This window comes from Ctenocephalides felis, unplaced genomic scaffold (assembly GCF_003426905.1).
Source record: "Ctenocephalides felis isolate EL2017-DRISC unplaced genomic scaffold, ASM342690v1 CF-g0.4_SCAFFOLD_01886, whole genome shotgun sequence".
In the NCBI taxonomy this organism is placed as follows: Eukaryota; Metazoa; Arthropoda; class Insecta; order Siphonaptera; family Pulicidae; genus Ctenocephalides; species Ctenocephalides felis.
Window position 1 is genome coordinate 148,234,741 of NW_020538040.1, and position 21,735 is coordinate 148,256,475.

Below are 21,735 nucleotides of genomic sequence, written 5' to 3' on the forward strand. Positions count from 1 at the left end.
TGTGATGTCTTTATGTTACATGAATGAAATACTCCTTAAAATTATGTTAAATAGTTCGAATTGCATACAAATCTCTTGAATTACTTTCTTAGCGTTTAAACTTTAAATGTAATTCATATAAATATGTATAAAGCTTTCTATTTTTAAAAGCGATTTTAATTTGTATTAATTTCGCCTTATGCTATATCAAAATTTAATAGCAATATTTGTGAATAATAATATTAGAACAATGTACAACTAAATCGGCGATTTATTTGTAGCAGAATACTTGAATCGATTGTAGACATTGAAAAACTCTATTTTTATTTCAAGTCAGTTTCTTCTGGTTTCGTTTTTATCAAATAAAAAAGTTTTGTCATTTATGTTTGTATGTAAATTCGTGGTATCTATTCGCAACTCAAATAATGATCTTTTATATTTCTCACGATGTTATCAAGTCCTATAAAATGAGTTTTATTTTATTTTATTTTTTTTAACCTGGTTCAGGGATGTAATAAGAAAACGTCTCTAGATCTCGGGTTATACTCGTGCAAGGCATGGACGTGCGTACGGGTGTAGGTGAAAATTTATATGATAAATGTTATAATTTTTTTAAATACTTTTTTAGAGATTTTGATTTAAACATATTATGATTTTTACACTTTGTTTATAATTGTTTAATATCAATACTTGAGATCGTGTGACTTGGTAATATAAAATAATCGCTCGATTGATACAACGTTACAGGTGGTTACAAGTATAAACTGTTATTGCAATAAAATTGATAAGGATATATTTATACAGCTATCTGACTATATTCAGTTTTTCTGTTTTTCAAAAATGAGTCACTCCATAGGCTTCGTAAAATGGGACAGCCAGGGGGCAAACAGGTCCAATGTTTTATTTTTAATTTTAAAAAGATTTTACAAAATAAAAGCTATATTATTCAACCATTGCAGAATATAAATTTTATGGGTACATTTTGTACAGAGATAACAATATGTTAAGAAACACTTAACATCAGAATGTGTTAGAAAATTGCATTCCCGTCGATGTCTCCTGGAGTGATTGCTGTCCATGTTTTGCAGCCGAAATAGCTCAGTTGGGAGAGCGTTAGACTGAAGATCTAAAGGTCCCTGGTTCGATCCCTGGTTCGATCCCTGGTTTCGGCAAAATCTTTGGTCATTTCTTAGCGATATGTTATAAAACCATTTTGCATCAGCATTTGTTAGAAATTTGCCTTTCTTCCGATGTCTCCTTGGGTCTGTACAATGTCTGTTATGCAGCCGAAATAGCTCAGTTGGGAGAGCGTTAGACTGAAGATCTAAAGGTCCCTGGTTCGATCCCTGGTTTCGGCAAAAACTTTTGTCATTCCTTAGCAATATGTTATAAAAACATTTAGCATCAGCAGTTGTTAGAAATTTGCCTTCTTTCCGATGTCTTCTTGGGTCTGTACAGTGCCTCTTATGCAGCCGAAATAGCTCAGTTGGGAGAGCGTTAGACTGAAGATCTAAAGGTCCCTGGTTCGATCCCTGGTTTCGGCAAAATCTTTTGTCAATATTTAACAATATGTTAAAAAACACTTAGCATCAGAATCTGTTAGAAAATTGCATTCTTTTCGATGTCTCCTGGAGTCATTGCTGTGCGTTTTGTGCAGCCGAAACAGCTCAGTTGGGAGAGCGTTAGACTGAAGATCTAAAGGTCCCTGGCTCGATCCCTGGTTTCGGCAGAATCTTTTCTCATTTCTTATAAATATGTTATAATAACATTTAGCATCAGCATTTGTTAAAAAATTGCATTCCCGTCGATGTCTCCTGGAGTGATTGCTGTCCATTTTTTGCAGCCGAAATAGCTCAGTTGGGAGAGCGTTAGACTGAAGATCTAAAGGTCCCTGGTTCGATCCCTGGTTTCGGCAAAATCTTTTGTCAATATTTAACAATATGTTAAAAAACACTTAGCATCAGAATCTGTTAGAAAATTGCATTCTTTTCGATGTCTCCTGGAGTCATTGCTGTGCGTTTTGTGCAGCCGAAATAGCTCGGTTGGGAGAGCGTTAGACTGAAGATCTAAAGGTCCCTGGTTCGATCCCTGGTTTCGGCAAAATCTTTTGTCATTTCTTAGCAATATGTTATAAAAACATTTAGCATCAGCAGTTGTTAGAAATTTGCCTTCTTTCCGATGTCTCCTTGGGTCTGTACAGTGTCTTTCATGCAGCCGAAATAGCTCAGTTGGGAGAGCGTTAGACTGAAGATCTAAAGGTCCCTGGTTCTATCCCTGGTTTCGGCAAAATCTTTTGTCATTTCTTAGCAATATGTTATAAAAACTTCCGATATCTTTTTGGGTCTGTACATTACATATAATAATAGCCTTGCTACAACATTGGTGTATTTTACGGAAGAATCGTCCCATATAATAAGGTCTCGTAAACTAAACAACAGTGCTCACAACCAAAAACAACTAACAACGAAAGAAAATACTTTTGTTATGGATTTTCGAACATTGCCGTTCATCTTCCGGCAGCGACGTCGTAAAAATTAAAGTAGTGGCTAATTATGCATCTCTTTCCCTCTGCTTTCAAATATTGTTGTTAAAAAATTCTTTTAAAAAACTTTACTGGTTTTTGATATATCTGTGGTGGTTCTTTTTAGCTGCGTATCTTCAATCCCCGCCCTACTCTATATAATTATTAATTTTTTGAATAGATATATCATTTGATACATGCTTTTAAAAGCAAAAATTAGGATACTGCAACTAATAACTTTTTTTTTCTATGTATGAGACTTTCAGTTATGGCATTCTTAACACCATGTAAGATGTTATGAAATCAGTGTTGTACACTTTACCATTTGTTTTTAAAAATAATCATATTTATTATTTATTTTATTAAATGCACCCCATACAGTTCTGCTATCCACCACTGTCTCTGACAATCCTTTAAGCTGGGGCCACCTATGGCGCCGCGTCGGCTCGCATCAAATTAACGAAGATGATCGATGCCTTCGATTTCGACTCCGTTAATATCTCTTTCTAACTCCCTTGGCTTCAGTTAGAAAACTTCAACGTCCAATTAAAAGAAAATAAAAATATATGACGCATTTATAATTAGTAACACACGCGATGCCCTTAAACCACCTGGTAGATGGTAGATGTCCTCGATGATTTAAATATAATTAAAAGATAAGGGTAAGGGTCTATGAATTGGTAGAATTTATTGTCTTGGTGTAATCGTCATTGTCGTGTAATTATTGAAAAATTGTTTTTATGAAAACTATACATTTACGTTATTGGCAAACATTCATTATTTTTGCAAACTATATAAGTAGCATCCTAACGATTACATAATATGCATAAATGGATGTTTTTATTTTTATTCATTTTTTTGTTATACTTTCAGTTACAATCAGTCATACTAGCACATTCGGTAATTGTTTTGACGTATATATATATATATATATATATATATATATATATATATATATGTCTTTTTGAATGGATGGCAACCTAGTATTTGTCCAATCCTGGGTGTACCTACTCGAAGTATTTGTTAGCAGTTTTCATGATTATATGAAGCTATACCTATGAGAGGCGATTTTCACTTGAGATTATATTTGGGATCTTTAACCTCAAGTAGAAATTTGACATCAAAGCTGCCTGATGTCGAACTTGGTCGTTATCGGTTAGATGGTTTGATCCCTGTCTCGGCCAAGCTCGATATCAGGCAGCATGATGTCAAATTTCCACTTGAGGTTATGGATCTTGAATATAGTCTCAAGTGAAAATCGCCTTTTGACGCGTAGCTGCATATAAAAATATGCTCGTCACTATTAGATTCATCTAATATAATACCTACATAAAATAGAATGGTTAACCGCTGGGTTGCCAAACAGAAGAAGTTTATAGAACACTTTGTTTTGATTGTTCTTAATGTGTTAAAATACATACGTTTTGGCTATAGTCCTATATTTTATTCAGTAAAACTAAACATTGAAAACTAAAATAAGTTACAAAAGAACTTAAGAAATTACAAGTAAGGAAGTAAAATGTACTTACAATTTACTTATCTTAATATTGAAAACAGAAAAAGCAAAAATTCATGGTATGAGGACATGGTCATGAATAATGTAATTATAACAACTTTACGAACATGACATTGTTGTAAATATTACAGTTTTAATGTTTATGAATCAAACTCTGTTGCTATATATTTAAGTTTTTATTTAATTTATTTAATTTTAGCTCCACTGAACGAAGGCTAGGTCTATATCCGAAACGTATGGATTTTAGAATTAATTTTTAGAGAAACTACGTTTTATATATATATATATATATATATATATATATATATGTGTGTGTGTGTATAAAGAATAAATGAAGATGTCCAAATAATAGCATGCTTAAATACCTTTGAATGTAAAGTACGGATAAAACGGCTATAAATACAATTTTCGTTTTCCAATCCGTGTCCAAAATGAATAAGTAATTCAATAAACCAATTTTATTCCATCTATCGAAATCCCAATTTTGCATAATTCCATACTTTGTATATTAATCCCGCACATTGCTTCAGTTATCGTTTTATAAGTTTTTGTCCCACACGTTCTGTGTAGTCTTTAGACGTACAATGATGGATGTGATTGCAATGGAACATTGACAGCACCGTTTTTACAGAGCATAAACATAAATAAAAAAAATATATTTTTTCGGAAGTGATCAGAGCTCTTCGTCTCAATTAAAGTTCAGAAAAAACGTTGGTATAAATACAAATACAGTTTTCATCTGCTTGTTCTTTTTTTAAGTCGTTCGGGGAAAGATGTGTATCGATTGATAAACAAAGAAATTGCACATTTATATGCGAACAATGACAAATGTCTAAACGGATGGGTCGCCATCGCCGATGGCAACCCCAGGCTATGTATAAACGAATATGCAATTGTATAAAGAATTGGATTGTGTATAATACAAATAGTAAATAGCACGTGCTCATATCAACGTTCATTATTGTTATGTGTGTCAACTGTGAAATATAAAAACAGGAACGAATTTTAAAAAAAACATAAACAAAAAAAAATCCTTCTATTTTTGGTTTTTATAACATATTTTTAATTTTTTTTACTCTATCTATAAGTACGTGGGATAGGTATTGGTATAATTTAAACCACTATATAACGACTGTCGTTATATGTTAATAATATAGCCGTAATGGGTACTGCGAAATAGTAGGCAATATATTATGAGAATTTACCAAGATAGCTTATAAATCAAAATAGAACAAACAAACTCTATTAATTTTGTTTATTTAGCAATGCAATTTTGAACTATTTGATATTTTTTAAATTGATCAACTATTTAATTGCAATTTAGTTTCTTTATAATATATTTTATATTAAATTACTAAAACTAAAACTTAAGTAGGTCGTGGTGTAATTAATACTACCATCTAATGGCTATCGTTATATTTTTATATGGTCTAATTGGGTATCTAGTGGGTATGGCGAAATCGCAAGCAACTTAGAGTTAGAATTAGTTTTAAAATTTGTCAAAATATTAAGTGTAGCATATTATCAAAAATAGAGCTTACAATATCTAATTTTTATATGTAACTATAAAATCATATAAAAATTTATTATCTATTTGGTTACAATTGCTCCATAGTATATTTTATAATAAATTACTAAAACTAAAATTATACGGCAACCGAGCTTTTACAGACTTTTCAGTACATATTATGTCAAAGTTAATTCTATTGTAGTTTAGATTTCAATCTACGAAGTATAGTTAGACGGTATGAAGAAATGATTAGCTTTTATTTATTATGTTCTTGTTCTTGTCGATACACATAGATAAAGGTCGTCGCCTAAATATAGGCACTCATATTATATTAGTTCGAGAAATTGCAACAACTTGCCAAGGCACAATGCCATGCAACACTGCGCGACACAATTTTTATGCCTGAGATGCTATGATAGTTTTTAAGTAATTCGATGACGCTGATTTCAAAAACAGTAACAGAAATTTGCTTACAGCTCTAGTTTTTGAAATATGCCAATATGCTGAGTTTACCTCAAATTACAACAAAAAATACAACATATTTGCAATTCTAAGTAGATGTGAAAAAGCGCGCAATTCCAAGTAGATTTAAGAAAAAAGTTCGAGGAAAAAAATAAAAGTGCCATTTTTGTCGCGCAGTGTAAATAGTAATAAAAGGTATTACAAATGTGAATTAGTTTGTTCGAAATTTCTACTAATTTAGTATTCAGATTTTGTTAATATTAAAATAATCATCAAAACGATTTAGAAAATTTTAGATTTGTGTTTGCTTTCCCACATCGCAGTACTCAAACGGCTACTGCTACATTTGGATTATATGAAAAGTTAATAAGAACAGAGTTGACCTTATAGTAAAATAATAAAAAGGCGAACTTTATTATTCCACAAAAGTTCGTCACTGTGTGAATCAATACGTTGGCATCTCGGTAGCAATGTCAAAGCTGTTACAACATTGACTATTATTTACGGCCTCAGGCTAATTACGGGCAACACACCTAACGTAAGTGACATCGGATATTTCTACATGTGTATAAAAGTGTATCAGCCGTCCGGACAAATATTGACGCACACGCGCCGACGAATTGCCGATATTTGAATTCGTGGTTTCTTTTCATTCTTGCGTCGATGTGAAATGAAATTCGAAAAAAATTATTTATGGATTTCTTTATTTGTTTGTCATTTGTAGAGCTATTGTGATAACCTTGAACTCTATTTCTGTCACATTCAGTAACTGTTGAAAAAGACATTTTTAACTTCCCATAGGGTAAGTTATAGTAATCGTGAAAAAATTAAAATTTGGCATACCTTAGAAAAAATGGATATATGTGTGTGTGTGTGCGGATACAATTATTTGTTTATACGGATTAAATGATTTGAATAATTAAAAAAAAAACAGTCGATTCCTACTGATATTTCGACTCCAACTCATCTATGCAGTGCGATTGCTTAAAAAAATTAAAAATTTTCAAAATAAATCAAAATACAAAAAAAAACTTTTTTTTTTTCAAAAAATTAAAAATTCCTCAAGAATCTAATTTTTTCAAAGTTTTGCATAGTATTTTTTAATAATTTAGTTTTTGGTGCGAGAAGTTTGTATTAAAATCTCAAGTTTATTTTTTCACTTTTAAGTTACCAAATGAATAAAATCATTAGTTCATTAAAAATTTAACGCATACGATTCGTTTATGATTTTACGTTGGATTAAAAAAAAATTATTTACCACTAATCTCCTTATGCGTTTCTAACAACTAATGTATAAGTTTATATTCTCAGTTACAATTTCTATATTTATATATTATATTACAACAAGCAAGAAATTATACCAATCTGTCGAGACATCACTCAACCTGAGTAAATCCTGTGGTCGTTTTGTATTTGAATAGAGAAAGATTATATAATATCAACAACGTATTTGAATGAAAAAGCAGCTTTATTTGATTTCGTCTCGGGTGTCAACGCGTTTAAATTTATATTTTACTTTTTACGTTTTACTATGTAAAATTAATACATACATAGCGCATTCAGGTTTTTTTATATGTGCTACTGACATTCGATCTTGTAGTCTATAATAAGAGATAGCACAGAAATTATTTTCTATTTTATCATACGCAATGTAAAATAAATATTTAATAATAAATAAATTTAATAATTATTATAAATTAAAGATAGTAGTTTTAGGTAAACTAAAATAAATTCTTATTTTCAAAATTTTTATGATTTAATTATCAGTTATGTTTCTATAACGCTGTTTAATTCCACGAATATTTCTCTCAATCAACAAAAATAAAAAGTTTAGGGGAGACTGGGTACTGGGCACAACCGTACCCAGTCTATCCTGCTTGCTAAAATATCTGACCCAATATTGAATTTTAGAATAATTTGGCGATCGGATTATGAAAACGTAGTAGTAACTAATACAAAAACAGACTAGTGGTGTATGGCATTGTGCCTTAGTGTCAATTACTGGAACCTCTCATACCGTAATGAAATACTAATGGAATATTAAATGTAATCAAATAGATTTTTATAAATACTGCTACTTTCATTATTCTTATTTTATAGGACAAAATATATGAATTGGACGATGACGCTTATATATTTATTGCGAAAAAGTAAATAAACCAAACTTAATCAATCGGATTTAAAATGATGGACATTATCTAATGATTATAAAAATCATATAAACTGAATTGCGAAGTTAAAATTATGTATTTGAAGTATATAAGTGAGCTTTGGAACTTTAGCTAGAATTAAAATTAAAATTTAAATTATTTTTGATATCAAAAAAAAAATTTTTTTTTGAAAAAAAAAATTTCTCCGAAATCAATTGTTTCGTTTACACAAGCACACACACAAGTTTTTTGAGTTATTCAAATCGGATGCTTAGTTATCTCAAAAACTGATTTTTTTTTGCACATTTAGCCCGTAACTCCGAAACGGCCAGGCCTTACTGTGCCAAAAGCTAATCAGACCGTCTCCCGATCAATAGGAACCGAATGTTTTTTGAACCATTGTGGACGTGGACGAAAATTTGACACATCCATTTTTGCCAAAGTATGACAAAATGTTCAGAAACCTCTGAAACGTAAAGATGTGCAAAAATTTTTAATTTCGATTTTTGGACGATTACAATAACTTACCTCACGGGAAGGTCAAAAATACTTTATAAAAACTTTTTTTTTTAAAGAGAGAGAACACTAAAAGACACTAAAATGCAAAGTATTTATAAAATAAATTTTAGGAAAATCTAGCATTAATGCTAATGTCATCTTTTATGAAAACATTTCTCAAGATTTATTCTAAAGGTTATTAACATAATATAAAAATTAAGGGTGCTGTCAATTCCGATGCCGAGCGAACGGTTTCCATCCCGTATGCGTGTGCTCGACTGATGCTTATGGTAATGTAAGCTAATAAGAAAGCAACCAGCGGCACGTCAATCCCATACGGTTCCTGAAATCACTTTACTCCCCACGGTTAGCAGGTATCATGACGTACTGTCATCAAAAATAACATTAAAAAACACATCCAACATACACAATAAACCTTTCTCTATTCAAGAGTTTACATATCTTCATACTTTTTTTGTGTCGGATTCCGCGGCTTCTTCTGTTCGCGTCAAGTAACGAACTTGACATATTAACAATTTGAATGAAACTGGAGAAGAAAAAATCGCCAGGTACGAAATTAGGAGAATTATTTTTTCAATAAACTTAAATAAAATGAAAAAACAATAATAATGATATTAGTAGCTCAGTGTATGTCTTAGGGGCAGTTTATTTGTCACGTAAGGCTTGAAAGGGGGGGGGGGAGGTGTTTGACACAAAATCTCGAAATATCAGTGATGGGGTTTATTAAAATATCGCGAGCATTTATTTTTTGCCAGAATTTAGAAAAAATCCTAAATTTAAAAAAAATGACATTTTTTTCTTGGTAACCTACCAAAAAAACCACGTAAATTTGGTGCGGGTGGGTATAATTTTAAATATCACATCGTATCACCAAGGAGGAAAGGGGTCTAAATTGATCACCTGATTAGTGGACGCCCGCTTAATATGTCTTTTAAATATGTACATTTTAGAATATTAAAAACAAGAATCTATGTTTTTTAATCATCCCTGCTTCAAAACTTTAGGTAATTATTCTTATTGTCTTTAATATTTTTAAAAAATAAAACAAAAATATCCGTTTTTTTAATAATTAATTCATGCCCATTTCCTCTATTTCATTTAACATCAAGATATGCTTGATATCTGTCTGAAGATAAGTGCGTAATGTCCAGTAGCTTACATTATATATATATATATATATATATATATATATATATATTTTTTTCTTCTGTATGAGGTAGCAAATCAGATATGATTGTATGGATCAACGTAGTGGCCAAACGCTGTGTCAAGCAAATCAAATGAGAAACTCTACGGTTGAATTTTTATTTTAATTACATTCAACCGGTATAAAACGTGAAGCTGTTACGCTGTCCACGTGAAAATGTGACATTTGATCATTGAACTGTCAGATATAACTTTTTTAATATTTTTTTGCTTCACTTGAATAAATGTATGAAATTCCCCATGCAAATATCGTGTATATATGGAACGTACATTCGCGACAGAATTAGAATTTTTTGTTGAATTTTAAATAAAACTAAAATTAATAAATGTATCATTGGTATAAATATAGATGAAAGACTTTATGACTGTGGCACTGGTAAACAGGTCGTAAATTTTTCCATTTAGGTGCAGTATCGGTTTATACAATATTGATTTAGCTGTGTTCTATCAAGATATTGAAAGAATTAAAATAACGTATTGTAAACTAATTATTTCGACAATGGATTAATAGGCCTTTCAAATAAAAGCAAATATTTGACAACTGTGCACGATATATTTGTTTGTTACAATACACGCTTGTTGTAGCGCATAGTTAAGATTTTTTAATTAGTGAAATTACATCAGCATGATGTTGTGTACACACAATATGGTATGTTGCATAATGTAAAATGAATATATGTTATATATTTACTATTTGTACTTACGCTGGGTATATTGTCGTTGTTGCAGACCGCTTCGGAGAGAAGGCGATCTCGAATTTCCCAAGCGAAAATGCTTGGGCATTCGCGCTTGTAATCGGCGATTTTATTCACGACCGGTGTGGTTGCTACCCGAGGTTTGGACCCGCCAATCGCTCGGGGTTTTATTGAACCGGTCTCATAATATCTGCAATTGAAAAATTAAAATTAATTTTAATATATACAATTATTGTTATGAATTAAATGAATAATTATATATACAATCAACGTCGAAAATATTTACTCTATAGTTTGCAAAATGCTGCTTGATAATATGGCATAGGGTATATTGGGGCTTAAAAGTCTGCACATAAAAAGGTCTAGCATCATCTCAAAAACAAGTAAAGTATGGTATATTTTAACAATACTGTTTTAAAGTAGAGGACAAAAGATGTGTAACCAATTCGTGCGACATCGCCATAAAGATATAAACGGTGGTATATGAATATTTATAACAAAAGTATTTTTTATCGTTGTACTTTTTTAGTTTTGAGCTCTGTTATTTAGTTTATGATACCTGAATATAATTTTTAAGTATGCGTTATTTAATTGTTTCATAAGATATATTGTTATGTTTAAGTTAGATTCAATACTTCATTTATATAAACTCTATAAAGACTTACATGTGGTTGAAGTAAAACGAACCACATCAACATTTACACTGGCAAAGGTGTAAACGATAAGAATATAGTAATTTAAATTAAAAAAGCAATTTTACAGATATAAATTAATTTAACAGTTATTCCAACTATGCTGATGAATAGTTCTGACGAAGTACCAGATCAAGTTTATATACAGTGTGACCATTGTAAAATAGGTGTTCACAAAATGTTTATTTAGCATTTAAAATTAAAAATAAAACAATATAATTAGGAATTAACTGAAAATTTTACTGAACACAGTTCGGTAGTTGTAATGTTATTCATTTGGTTTAGACAATAAAATTACTGTAAGTCAGAATGAACGTTTGTGCCCTACCCTATCAAATAAAACTCTCTTAACAAATTGAGATTGTCAAAAATTGGTAAATAAATTATATTTATAAAAATAATTCAAAAAAGATACCCATTAGATAAGAAGTAACAAAATTGATACAAAAAAATTTGATCAAGATATTGTTTAACAAAACAGAAAAAAACTTTTTGTGGCGACATCCCTATCACATAATTTGAATATGTATATGTGTAGGATAGAAATATTTGGATTACGTGAAAGGTATCATTTATTGGGTATGCTATTTTTAAAAATAGATGGCAATAAGATTTACATGGCAGCCATATTTACTCAATGTCATTTTATTTATTACGTTCATGAAGTTTGATTTGTGAATTTGTTGTGATTTCGTTCCGTTCAATTGTTTGTGTATAGTTAGCTCTAGATTGCTTGGGTCGTTGTAGTCGAGTACTCAAGTTTTAAAATCACAAGTTTGTCATAAAATTTCGGTAAGAAGTTTTGTTTACTTTTTACTCATTAGAATGTTGTTTTAATTTAACTCTTTGGGGACGGCTGTCTACATGAGAGGATAAACATACTCTCTGAGGCACAGGCTATTTTATAAATAATGACTAAGTTTGCATCAAAAAGTTGAATAAATTACATATAGCAGTGATAAACAGTGTTGTAATTTGAAAATAATGTTAAGTTATTTGAGTAGTATTTTTAGCCTTTTTCTTTGCTATATAGTTTTTTTTTAATATTTAAAACGATCGAGCGCTTTTAAATATGGCAAAACGACTGGTAAATTTTATAAATTAAGCAGTAGTGAAAATGAGTTTCAAATAGACATTCAAACAGACAAATTTTACGATATTACTATTCGCACCGAAGATAGTGATGAATGTGATGATGATATTATCCAACCAACAAAAAGAAGAAGAAGTTGTAGAAATTAAATGAAGAGCAGAAAGACATTAGCGAATGTGCCGATTCTCCTTCAATAATCGAGTCTGACATACATCAACAAACACCCCGACTACAAATACCAAGCAATATAAGACATCCAAGAGATTATTTTACTTTATATTTTACAAATGAACTATTAGACAATATAATAGAAAAAATAAACCATTATGGCAGTACAAACAAATATACGGACTAATCAGTGGCATATTCTAAATGCGAGAAAAAGAAAAAGGGATTGTATTGTCTGTTTTGACAGAAAAGTACTAGAAGGAAGGCGGCGAACAACATTTAATTGTAAAACATGTCAAAATCCATCAGCTATGCATTTTGGAAATTGTTTTGAACGTCACAATTTTTTTATAAAATATCAAAAATAAATTAATATTATAAATGTATGTCCTTCAATGACCACAAATTTTTATCAAACAAATTTCATAACATATACAATGAAATCAAGTTTACAGCCGGTATAGTATATTGTTTTGGAATCGGTGCCGTCCCGTAAGTGTTAATTCTAAATGAGCGATGAACTTATTCTACAATTATCTGCTAAACGTCTTATACATATGCTGTATTATTAAATCCTTAAGAGCGAATGAGTTTCTTTACATTGCTATCTGGCGATATTTATTAATGCAACGTACGGCCGCCTAAGGAGTTTCGCAGTAGAACGATTCGGTTCCACCATGCGGATCATCATACGCGAAGTTTGATTCGATCAGCGCGCCGCGCCGGTAGTCGGTAGCAAGTGTGAAAACCAAAACCGAAAAATGTCGAGAGAGTATCGCGTTACGTCAAATTATCGCGTTTGGTCAGCGGAGGGTGAAACACGCATTTGCTACCGCAAACGCTTCGCGTCGCGTCGTGTGCGTCAATTTTCCGGTGTGAAATTTCATCGCCGATTCACTGACTTGGGGATGAGAGATATTGACGAAACGTCGATTAATGAACTTTCAATTCAGTCAACATCGATAGTGCAAAAGCCAAATATTTATAGCCAATTTTTATTCATAGTTTTTATTATTTATTGACTAACAGCAATCAGAACTATTAGGTTCTATAAGCTGCTTAATTCTACGATTATAAGACGCTATAAGCAATCATTCCATTGATTGCCTCACTTGGACTGATATATAGTTTTATTATTTCTGAACGATGTTAGTGACTTGCTTCACTAACTGTGATATTGCGGCTATGCCCACGAAAGGCGATTTTGCCTTGTGATCATATTTGAGATCTATAACTTCAAGTGAAAATTTGACATCATGCTGCCTGATGTCGGGCTTGGCCGATGCTGGAATCGAACCGTCGAACCCGCGACCAGTTTGTGCTAGACCTAGATGCGTTTTTTGTGAACTTTTTAACTCAAAAATTAATGATGACTATTTCATTTCATCGACTCAAACGAAAATTAACCCTTTTGCTATGAGCGTCGACTATAGGCAACATCCGCTTGAAAACCTGTGTGTACGAGTGTTATCTAAAGACGGCATAAAATGTGTCAAATTTTGTTTCACTCTGAGTAAAATTATTGATAATTCTAATTTGTTATTATGGTTTTTAGTTTCTTAGAAGTAATTTTTATATTTCAAATACATTTTCAACGAATTTTCAGCGGATTTGAATGATTCAACAATATTTTACTTGTATTAACGGAATGAAGATTGATTACATTTTTGAGTGGGCAGTGGTAAAATGATCATTAGACATATACACATCAAATTATTAGATATTTTAGATAGATTTTAATAATAAGTACATTTTTTTCTATTTCACATTTTGGTATTGAGATTAATAATGTATAGTATAACCTTTAGACTGCAACACCATCTTCAACTAAGTATATCACATCTTGTAAACGCTTCATAGTCAATTATATAGGGTAGGGCGGGGCTAGTTGAGCAAATTTTTACTTAAACGGATGTAGCTCCTCAATGAAAAGTCTCAATAAATTGCTATACGGCTTAATGGATTTGTTGTTTATCGCTTAACAAAAGTGTTAATACTATTTTTTGTTAATAAGTAAAATTTGAAAGCTACAGCTGTTTAATTGCAAAAGTCAAGTATGCTCAATGTACCCCATAGGTGGGGCAAGATGAGCACTAAGAAAGTATAATGAAATCATAGGTTCAATGTCGATTAGTGATGAAATAAAATAAGTTTTTAATAACCAGTTCTATATTTATAGTCTTTATTGACAGAGAAAACAAAACTTATAGTAATTTGCTTTGAATAATTAATGAAAAGTAGAATCGACAAAACAATATCGTATCTTAGGAATTATTTTACCATTATATTCAGTATTTTTGTTTAAAATCATTATTTCTTTATATTATTACTCATAGACTTAGCTTAAATCTTAAAAATAATAATTAATTTCTGGAAGTTAATGGTAATTGTCTTAGTGACAGAACAAGTTGAGCAACTATGCTCAACTAACCCCAACTCGGAATTTCAAAATAAAAGTGAGTTTATAAAAAAAAACGTGAGAATTATACCCAGAATCTCTGTGCATATTAAAAGTACTATAATTATATAGAAGAGTAACATTTACCTGATTAAAAATAAATAATATTTGACTAAACCAGACGAAAACTCGTGATGAATGACTTTTTTACTTTTTGGTCTCAAAATATTTGTTTATTTTCACGCCCGTGAGCCTCACTCATTTATCCAGCGGCCACTAGCGATCGCGGGATGTTTATTTCTGCCAAACTTCTATCTTTCCGCCATATAATGTCTAAACGGACGGTGAATAATTTTCGAGATATTTCGATTGCTCAACTTGCCCCTATGCTCAGCTATCCCCGCTCAACCCTACCTTACCGTGAATATTTAGCAACCACCATGGCTTATTCTAAATTGTACTCAATAATTTATTATCACTGACCTTCCTAATATCTTGCTGACGCATCCGTTGGACACTTGCAGAATCCGCGAAATGTCGCAAGGGCGCGCGCCCGAGTGCGCTAATTCGACAATCTTCTGCCGCGTCGAGTCGGGCAAAGGCCTCCCGTTCACGTAGACGCCGCCCAGCTGGTTGATGCCGCTGTGTCCGGCGGCCGAACAGCCGAACAACGCACTCTGGTTCAACGCAGAGTGACCGTGCATCAGATCCTCCTCTGAAAAAAAGGATAAACAAAAGGTAATTATTTGTTGTCAAAAAAAATATTATTAATATTATCTAATTTAGAATTAGTGAGGATTTAGAAATATTTAGAACTTTCTAACTACATTCAAATAATATAATAATTGATGCAGGGTGATAAATACAGGGTGCCCCAGAACTCATCGTCAAGTGGAAACGGTGTGATCGTAACTTTTACGAAAAAAATATTTATGTAGTTTGGGAACTTTAAAGTGTTAGAGTTCTGTTAAAACTGTGACCATTTTTGGTTATTGTGGCTATATTTTATTAATTTTGGTAATTTAAACTTTTGAACCATAACCGTAAATTTCTAGAGAACCACAGCCACATTTAATAACACAATTGTTGGAAGTTTTCAAGAATTCAGATTTTTTGTTTTGTTCAGAATTAAGACTTCTTGTTAAACCGTGAATTTAATATTTTCAATATTGTCTAATTTGAGAGGCCCTCCTTGAAAAAATGTGTGCCAAAGTGCGTTGGCAAGTTTCAAAAGTTGGTGCATTTAATCACGATTGTAAAATGTTAAAAAACTTGATAATTTCATAAAATCCGAGTTAAAAAAATAGAACATAAATTTAACATAATTTCATGTAGTTTAAACAATGAGCTTTTAAGTACTGCCTAGAGCTTTGTTAAAAGCTTGTTTTTGGTTATTTTGGCTAATTTTCATTAATTTTGTTCATTTAAACTTTAGAACCATAACTTTAAATAACATTTCTGGGACCACAATAAAAAATTGCCCCGAATTTTCATGAATTAAGACTTTTTGTTAAACCAATATGAATTTAATATTCTCAAAATTGGTCGAATTTGAGAGGTCCTCCTTCATAAAAAAATCTACTAAAGTGTGTTAGCATCAAAAGTTGGCACATTTAATCAGGATTGTAAAATGTTAAAATACTTGATAGTTTTATAATGAAAAAAAATTCGAGTTAAAAATGAAAAGCTAAAAATAACATAACGTTGTACACCAAGGGTTGTAGTCAAAATTGTTGTTTTGAAGACAACGTAATTTTTTCCAATATAGGTAGTGAAAAATTTAAATTATTCTTACGAATTTTATGTTTTTAAATTGTATTGTGCAAAGTGGATGTTACAACAGTAGATATCATCTACTAACAACATATAGTTAGTAATACACGATTACTTTATTCATCAGTAATATATCTCAAAAATATTCTATTGCTTTATTCTATACATAGGAATATAGGCAATTTCAATAATATCGAACTCCTAATTAAAATAAACAAAATTGAATTTTATGATTCTATGAGAAAATATAATATATATTGAACAATTCGAAATTAAACAAAGTGTTTTTTGCTTCTCAATATACATATTTTTTAAATAAGTTTTTTTTAATGCGCTTAAGTGTTTTTTGCTTTTCAATATACATATTTTTTAAATAAGTTTTTTTTAATGCTGCAAAAATGTAGGAAAACTATTTATAAAATCTAATCTAATATCCGATCGTTGTATACTTTTCTTAATGGTTTACATATGCTTATTTCAATGACTTTATTGCATTGTACCAGAAATTATTAAGACGTATTAACTGTAATGTCACAATTTCATGCAGCACATGATATTTCATTTATTGCGCTTAAAATATAATAGAAAAACTCAAATAACATATAAAATTATTTCACATCAATCATTTTCGGTCGAGCGGTGACTAAACTATACTTAATATTCGTCATTATAAACGCTGCAATTACTTCAATGCATCACATAGTATGTGCAGTAGCACCTTTAATTTGCATTTAATGAATTCAAAAATGTATCCGTGTTGCTTTTCGTGCACGTAATACATTTTATATTATATCGAGTACGGTATACAGACATGATGTCAGAACTGCTATCCTAAATGGTTTTATTCGTTTCTGTTTTCTTCGCAGTCCTGTCAAGAATAAAAGACAGGGTTAACAATATGCAAGACAGACGTATGAGGACATTCTGAGTGAAATGACACTCGAGAGGTTGATGTGAGGAAAAATATCACGAACATTGTTATACAAGTGACGAGAGGTTCATTTAATACACTTTTTGGAGAAATAAAAAGGGATATGGAAATGGACATGTTGGATATTTTTAGCGAGGTACAAAACTTTGATTGAATTGCGCTCTATCTTATATTAATATTAAGAGCTAAAACTTTCAGAGAAATGTTTTTTGTCTATTTGGAACCATTTGAGCCCCTGGAAGCAAGGAAATTCGAAAATGACCATTTTAAGGACCACCCTAATATATATACAGGGTGTCTCAGACCTCGACTTCAAGCCGAAATGTGGAATTAATATTGATCCTGAAAATAATATAATGTTGACCAAAATTTATATGTAATCCTGTATAAAAGTACATACTGAACTATCAATTAATATAACATTTACGATTTTCTCGCAAAGAATATTGAAATCCGTCTGGCTTATCTTATTATTTTCAAAATTTTCCACTGCGCGTATGTTTCTTCAAGCAGTCGTATTTCGTCGCGAGCTAGAACTCATTAAAACACTTGGTTCGGAGGTTCGAGGTATCTTCAAAGCAAAATGACATTTTCTAAAATGAAGGGTAGTCTGTCCCAGATGGTTATTATTAGTAAACTGGATTTATATGCGAAATTCTGCACAATTAAAATCTGACATCAAGACTCCGCAAGTGGCACGTCGAGTGGCCATTGCGGAGGGTGACGGAAAGAAATTCTTAGAAATTTATATATATATATATATATATATAAATTTGTTTATATATACTATCAAAAATGATGTAATTTTTAGGTTTTTATTTTTTTTCTCAACATTTTTCAATAATAAAATTATCAAGTATTTTACCATTTTACAATCCTGATTGTCCAACTTTTTTTGAAACTCGCCAACACACTTTAGTACATTTTTTTAAAGGAGGGTTTCTCAAAGTCGACCGATGTAGTTCAACTAAAAGTCTTAATTGTTATAAACTTTGGGCAAATGTGTTATTGTTTTTGGTTGTGGTCCTATAGAAATGTTATTTACGGTTACGGTACCAAAGTTTAAATGAACAAAATTAATAAAAGTTAACCACAATAACCAAAAAAATGTCATAATTTTACCAAAGCTCTAGATTGCACTTAAAAGCTCATAATGTGCAAACAATCTAAGTTTCTCTCTCCAATTTTTTTATAGTCTAGGTCTGGAACACCTTGTAAATATATCATTAAACAGGTAATTTTTGCAAAATATCAAAATCAAAATTATTAAAAAAATATTGGTTTTGTGCTGAAATTTTGTAATTTATCAAGTTCAAGTAACGATAAATACATTCTTATTGATTAAGTTTTAGATGCATTTGTCTTACAGTTTGAAAGGTTTAAAGCATGCAAGTCTTGTTACAGTTCTGATATATTTTCTAATGGTTCTATAAAACCGGATATACAATTTTAAAAAATAGAGAAAATGTATGTTTTCTACAAAATTTCGGGTTTTTTTACACTATGCCGGGGTATTAATAAGTCTTACTCCTACTTATCACAAATTTTTCGATTTGTATTCATTGAACTTATTATCAAATGCTTAATCGGGCGTATAAAAATTGTAATAACATTAAAAAACAATTTCCGTTTTCTATAATCCGATTTGCAGTACCGTATTACATATTTTAAAATCCAACATGCTGCATCAAAAAAAAAATCCAACTCGCTACTTGAAATTCATATGCGCCATACGCCGAATTTGATCCGAAGCCCTCGGAACACATAGAAAAGTTATGTAACCAATAGATATTTAACCCCAGCAATATTTTTAAAGATATCATTTGTTACACAACCGTTCAGCGAACACAATGGGAGGTATTCAGTGTTCGAGTGTCTCTAGCCACTCGTGATTTTAGAAATGAATTATAATCCAATCCACTGTTAGAGGATTACGCTCTTAGTAGAGATTTCATAAAGTCCTCAATCGTTCTGTGTTTCAATCCCCTACTTTCATATATTCATATCGCAGATTTTCGCGAGAAAACCGTAGAAGAAACCGGGTGAGGTCGTCTTGAAAGTATTAATAATAAATATTAAACAACTCACACGTCCTGATTTGTACATGAGTTTAGATATATTTTATCTTTGTTGAAGCATAAATAAAATTGTGATAAAAAACAAGAGTGCGAATAAAAATAACAAAACCTATTTTTTTAATCCATTTCTATGATATGAACGATAAATATAAACATTGAAAATATTCGTTATTATTTTAAAAGAATATTTATATTCATGACTAACTGAAAATATTGCGCGTATTTTGATATGTATTATCATCAGCTATTGATAAGTCGAACATATGTCGATATTTGTCAAAATTACAACCAGATGAATATAATTAAATAACAAAATTACAATAATAATTATAAATTACATCGCCATCGTGCCATGGCAAATTGCTGGAATTTTCTGTACTTCTTTTGAGAATTATGAAATTTTTCAAAAAATTGACTTTTTAAAAATATGAATTTGTTTCATATTTTGAAAGATGTGGAAAATTTTGAAGCGGAGTTGTTTTAGTGAAGCGCATAAGCGCTGCGTTGCAGTCTAACGGTTGAACATTATAAATTTTGGTACGGAAACCATAGAAAGGTAACCAAAATTTATACTTATTATTAAAATCTTTATAAAATATCTATTATAATAATTTGATGCGCATGCGTCTAACCGCCAAATGGCATGTTTTTCTGCTTTTTTCTTTAGATACAGATTTTTAAATTTCTTTAGTTCTTATAGATACTCTTCATTTTTTCAATACGATTAAAATGTTTTTAGATCCATTCAAATCGGCGCTCCGTTTCCCCTTAAACTGAATTACCATTTTTGGCATCTTTTGCCTTTGCCAAAAACTGAATTATTAGAATCGGTTGATCCGTGTCTTCTAAATCATTGACAAAAAATTGTATCCACACATACGCACACACACAACACACATCCATTTTTTTTAAGGTATGCCAATTATTCATTAATAGGTATATCAAAAATATATACAAAATAAAATCTAACTGTTGATAATAACATATTTCTACTAATAATCTAAGTGGTTTTTCTTTTATATTTAATTTTATTAATCGTAATTAAAAGTATTAGTTCTAATAACATCTTTAGTATAGTATAAAATGAGCATGATGCATGATTTTCATCGATCAACATATTCAGAATTATTGCATTATTTTTAATTTTCCTCATAATTAGTATCTTATTGTTAGTATGTAAATAATTATTTAAAAGGATTAAACAAACACGGTTTAATAATGAATATTTATATATGTCTATAGTCTAAGTCTTACAAGTTGTTAGACTAGTCTTACTTCTCCCGACTTCCCCTACAGCTTATCGCGATAAAACACATGCTGTGTATGTGTGTGCGCGCAGGTACCTCTGCTATGGGATCAATCGAACACAATATAATGCCAATATTGTATTTTTATCTTCTGCTCAGACAATAGAAGATGGGAAATATATAAATCATCATAAAAAGCTGTACTGTATCAATCACTGTGATTGTCTGTGATCGTTTTGATCTAGAAATAGAGCAGATAACTGTAGATTTTTAAAGAATCATTCTTTCACTTAATAATTTTTTTAAATTAATATCATATTATCATCACAATTTTTTATGTCGCATAATAATTATGAAGAAGAATCATACAGTTCATTTCTCAAAATAAAATAATCTAATATTTATTCACATTGAAATCATCGCTTTATGCAACAAATTCACAGAATATAAACAGAAAATAATGAAGTCACTATCAATTAAGTCATTTTTGTGGTATTTTTTGCAACAAATAATAATAAATAATAATGGGTAGTACTGCTCTAGAGCAGATCCTTGAACTGAGTTAAACTCCAACTCGTTTCAGGGAAAAATAGTATTAGAGATTTTCCTTGTCATTTCACACCGCAGTGTCCGAAATGTGCAATTTTCAATTGGAAACATATTTTTGATCTGTATTTTCAAGTGATTGTCCAGAGCGTGGTTCGAACACCCGAACCCGTCCACGCTTCCGTGAGCTTAGCCATCATACCATAGAACACCCATTAGAAATAAATAATAATATTTATTTATTACAGAGT

At 30.8% G+C, this 21,735-nt stretch overlaps 1 protein-coding gene and 7 non-coding genes across 8 annotated transcripts in view; 7 read left to right on the forward strand and 1 right to left on the reverse strand.

The window, feature by feature from the left end:
* The window catches only part of LOC113378583 (paired box protein Pax-6-like), a 120,755-nt gene extending 100,079 nt beyond the window's left edge, over window positions 1-20,676 (reverse strand). Inside the window, exons 1-3 of the mRNA XM_026619127.1 lie at window positions 20,662-20,676; window positions 15,393-15,622; window positions 10,568-10,748 (exon numbers count right to left, since the gene is read on the reverse strand). Of these exons, the coding sequence (XP_026474912.1) occupies window positions 10,568-10,748; window positions 15,393-15,622; window positions 20,662-20,676 (426 nt within the window). The remainder of the gene's footprint in view (window positions 1-10,567; window positions 10,749-15,392; window positions 15,623-20,661) is intronic.
* On the forward strand, window positions 1,067-1,151 carry Trnaf-gaa. Its single transcript has one exon. It is a non-coding gene; the product is annotated as a tRNA-Phe (tRNA).
* Trnaf-gaa lies at window positions 1,265-1,337 on the forward strand. The gene has a single exon. It is a non-coding gene; the product is annotated as a tRNA-Phe (tRNA).
* Window positions 1,451-1,523, forward strand: Trnaf-gaa. Its single transcript has one exon. It is a non-coding gene; the product is annotated as a tRNA-Phe (tRNA).
* On the forward strand, window positions 1,636-1,708 carry Trnaf-gaa. Its single transcript has one exon. It is a non-coding gene; the product is annotated as a tRNA-Phe (tRNA).
* Trnaf-gaa lies at window positions 1,822-1,894 on the forward strand. Its single transcript has one exon. It is a non-coding gene; the product is annotated as a tRNA-Phe (tRNA).
* Window positions 2,007-2,079, forward strand: Trnaf-gaa. The gene has a single exon. It is a non-coding gene; the product is annotated as a tRNA-Phe (tRNA).
* On the forward strand, window positions 2,193-2,265 carry Trnaf-gaa. Its single transcript has one exon. It is a non-coding gene; the product is annotated as a tRNA-Phe (tRNA).
* Window positions 20,677-21,735: the final 1,059 nt, after the last annotated feature.